The sequence below is a fragment of the Arachis ipaensis genome, chromosome B06, assembly GCF_000816755.2.
Source record: "Arachis ipaensis cultivar K30076 chromosome B06, Araip1.1, whole genome shotgun sequence".
NCBI classification, from domain to species: domain Eukaryota; kingdom Viridiplantae; phylum Streptophyta; class Magnoliopsida; order Fabales; family Fabaceae; genus Arachis; species Arachis ipaensis.
In genome coordinates this window covers 131,388,364-131,391,092 of record NC_029790.2, presented here as the reverse complement: position 1 = coordinate 131,391,092, position 2,729 = coordinate 131,388,364, and the positions used below count along the sequence as shown (strand labels likewise).

The 2,729-nt window shown below is 33.4% G+C and overlaps 1 protein-coding gene across 1 annotated transcript; it reads right to left on the bottom strand.

Annotated features, from left to right (window-relative positions):
* On the bottom strand, window positions 1,044-2,563 carry LOC107605406 (acidic mammalian chitinase). The gene is made up of 2 exons (XM_016307282.2): window positions 1,394-2,563; window positions 1,044-1,263 (listed from the first exon to the last, which is right to left on the bottom strand). The coding sequence occupies exons 1-2, from the start codon at window positions 2,511-2,513 to the stop codon at window positions 1,241-1,243; spliced, it is 1,143 nt and encodes a 380-aa protein (XP_016162768.1). The 5' UTR covers window positions 2,514-2,563; the 3' UTR covers window positions 1,044-1,240.

The window sequence follows — 2,729 nt, the reverse complement described above, 5'->3', positions numbered from 1 at the left end:
AGAAATTTTTTTAGTTTTGATATTGAAATTTATTAAGGTTATGAATTATTTATTAAATCGTATTTTTTCTTCAAAAGTTATTGGGGTTATTATGGATAAATAGAAGAATGAAACAAAAAGTTGCCTAATTTTTTTTTGATTGATTTTTCTTTTGTTTTTATTCTTCTTAAAGAGTGAAACAATAAGAGTGAAAAAAAACTATAAAAACAAGTTGTTTGGAAAAATTATAAAAAAATAATACCAAAATTTTTTATTTGTGACATAGGAATTGTTTAGTTTTAACATGGAAATTCTTTAAACATGACTCAAAACATAATGTTGCAGTTTTTTTTTATTCTTTTTTAGAAGATGAAGATAATGACGACAAGATTAAAAAAGAATTATGCAAAAGTATAAAATAGAATGTCGCATTTTTTTTCAAATTCTTATTTTTGAAGAAGACTACGATGATTATGACATTGCAGAAAAAGAAAGAAGAGGAGGATGATGATGATGGAGGAAGAGGATGTGATAATGATAATGAAAGAAGAGGAGAAGGAAGAAGAAAAAGAAATACGCTTAAGAAAAGATTTTGTTGTCTAATATTTTTATTTAGTTAACCAAACAAAGAGTATCATCTTAAAGTTTAATATATGACAATGATATAGGAATGTACGGACAAAATACGCATACAGAATTTTGATTTGATTTGACTTGGTTAAAAAAAAGATTTGATTGTCTAGTATTTCTATTTAATTAACCAAGCAAAATCTTAAAATTTAAGGTATGACTATTATATACATGAACTACAGGTTAATTCGTTTATATTTTTATTCTATATACAATTATATATATTTCGACAATACTCTTATGTCATTCTGTAGAAAAGTTATTGAAACTTAACCTTTGGTGTTGTTAAATAATCTATTTACATCAAACTTCCATTTAAGAATTAATTTTATGCACGTTATTTTTACAAAAACCGTAACAGTTCGGTGTATTACCATGATTACCAAAAAGAATAGAAATATAGCTTTCAAGTACTAAAGCTCTCTTTCATGTAGCACGATATGAATCTGATATTATAATAATCATTATTCGATAAAAAAAGGGCAGCACCATAACACCTATTGTTCTGAATCTGTCATTGCATAATATGATCACGTGAATAGTGACATGAATTTTCAGTAAGTTACACAATATAGTTGGCTAGATAGAAACAATAACATAAAATTCATATTAATAAACTTGGTATAGAACGTCAGTGTCCCCACGTACTTGAAGCTGCCAAAGAAAAAAAATATATCAGAATTATGGATCTAATCTATTAAATTTGACCATATTTAGAGCACAAAGAAACCAATAAGAATCATATTTCATAACAAAAAGAATTAGCATGGTGTAAGTGGTTTACCTTGTCTTGACATAGTCCAATTCTTATCGCCTCCAACTTGCCAAAAGAAATATCCTTTCAATCCCAAAGACTTAGAATATTGAACCTTCCTTGTCATGGAAGGTGCATCATCATAGCTCATCCAAGTAGTGCCAGCATAAGTGTAATAAGACACAGCTGACCTATCAAACACAACTGTAGCCTTATTCTTTTTATTAAATTCCAAAATATCATTATAATTCATAGTACCATCCGTGCCATCGGCTGCTCCAACTGCGGGCGCTCCGTCCCCATGAACTTTCGGATCTTGGAGCTTCCACGCTCGCCCGTAAAGCGGTAACCCGAAAACCAGCTTTGAGGGCGGGACGCCGGACTGGATCCAAGATCCGAGACCAAATTGGGTGCTTATATTGGACTTAGGATCAAATAAAGCATTATTGTAGCCAGTGAAATTGGACCATGCACCATGGTAATCAAAGCACATAGGGCTGGCCCAATCCAAGTAATCTTTAATAGCTTGGGCCGGATAAGACCTTGGGCCAGGCCCAATAAGTACAATTGTGTGAGCATAGTACACAGCTGCGGTCAAAAGCAAACGTAGCCTTCTATGAACCTTGGCTTCCAAAACCACAGCCTGGTGCCATTCTTTGAACAACAAAGCAAGGTTTGCCATGTCTTGTTCATTTTCAGGGAACTCCCAATCCAAGTCTAGCCCGTCAAAACCGTATTGACGGGCCACTTGGATTGTCGAGTTTATGAAGGCTGCACGGCTTTTTACCGTGCTAGCCATCAAAGAAAATAAGGTAGCATTGCTGGCACCCCCTCCGATGGACAATATGGTCTTGACGGGAGGGTTCCGGTTGCTTAAACCATTGATGAATTGAGGTATGTAGTTTTGGTCGGAGGATGTGATTATGAGATTGAAGGTGTTTGGTTCTGGCTCTACAAAGGCATAGTAGATGTGTGTGAAGTACCTTGTGTCAATGGAAGAAGGTGAGAGGGAATTACCTGAAGGCCAATATCCAGCTTTAACTGATCCTGAATAATATGGCGATGGAATTGGATGTTGCAATGATTCAGTTTGGAAACTCATGAGTATAACCAAAAGGGTTGTGAAAAATGTGACCATGCTTGTTGTCATGATTGGAGTTATTATTAAAAGAATGTATATCAAGTTGGGTAATTGGTCATATATATATATATAACAAACTTGTCATGGTCATTGACATTTATATATATTGTGTCAGGCTAGATATTCCAACTATTCAAATTATTCTTATACCACTTGTCCGATAAAAGTTTTTGTCACAACCCAAAAAATAATACAGTTGTTGATAAAATTGTAACTTTATTTACT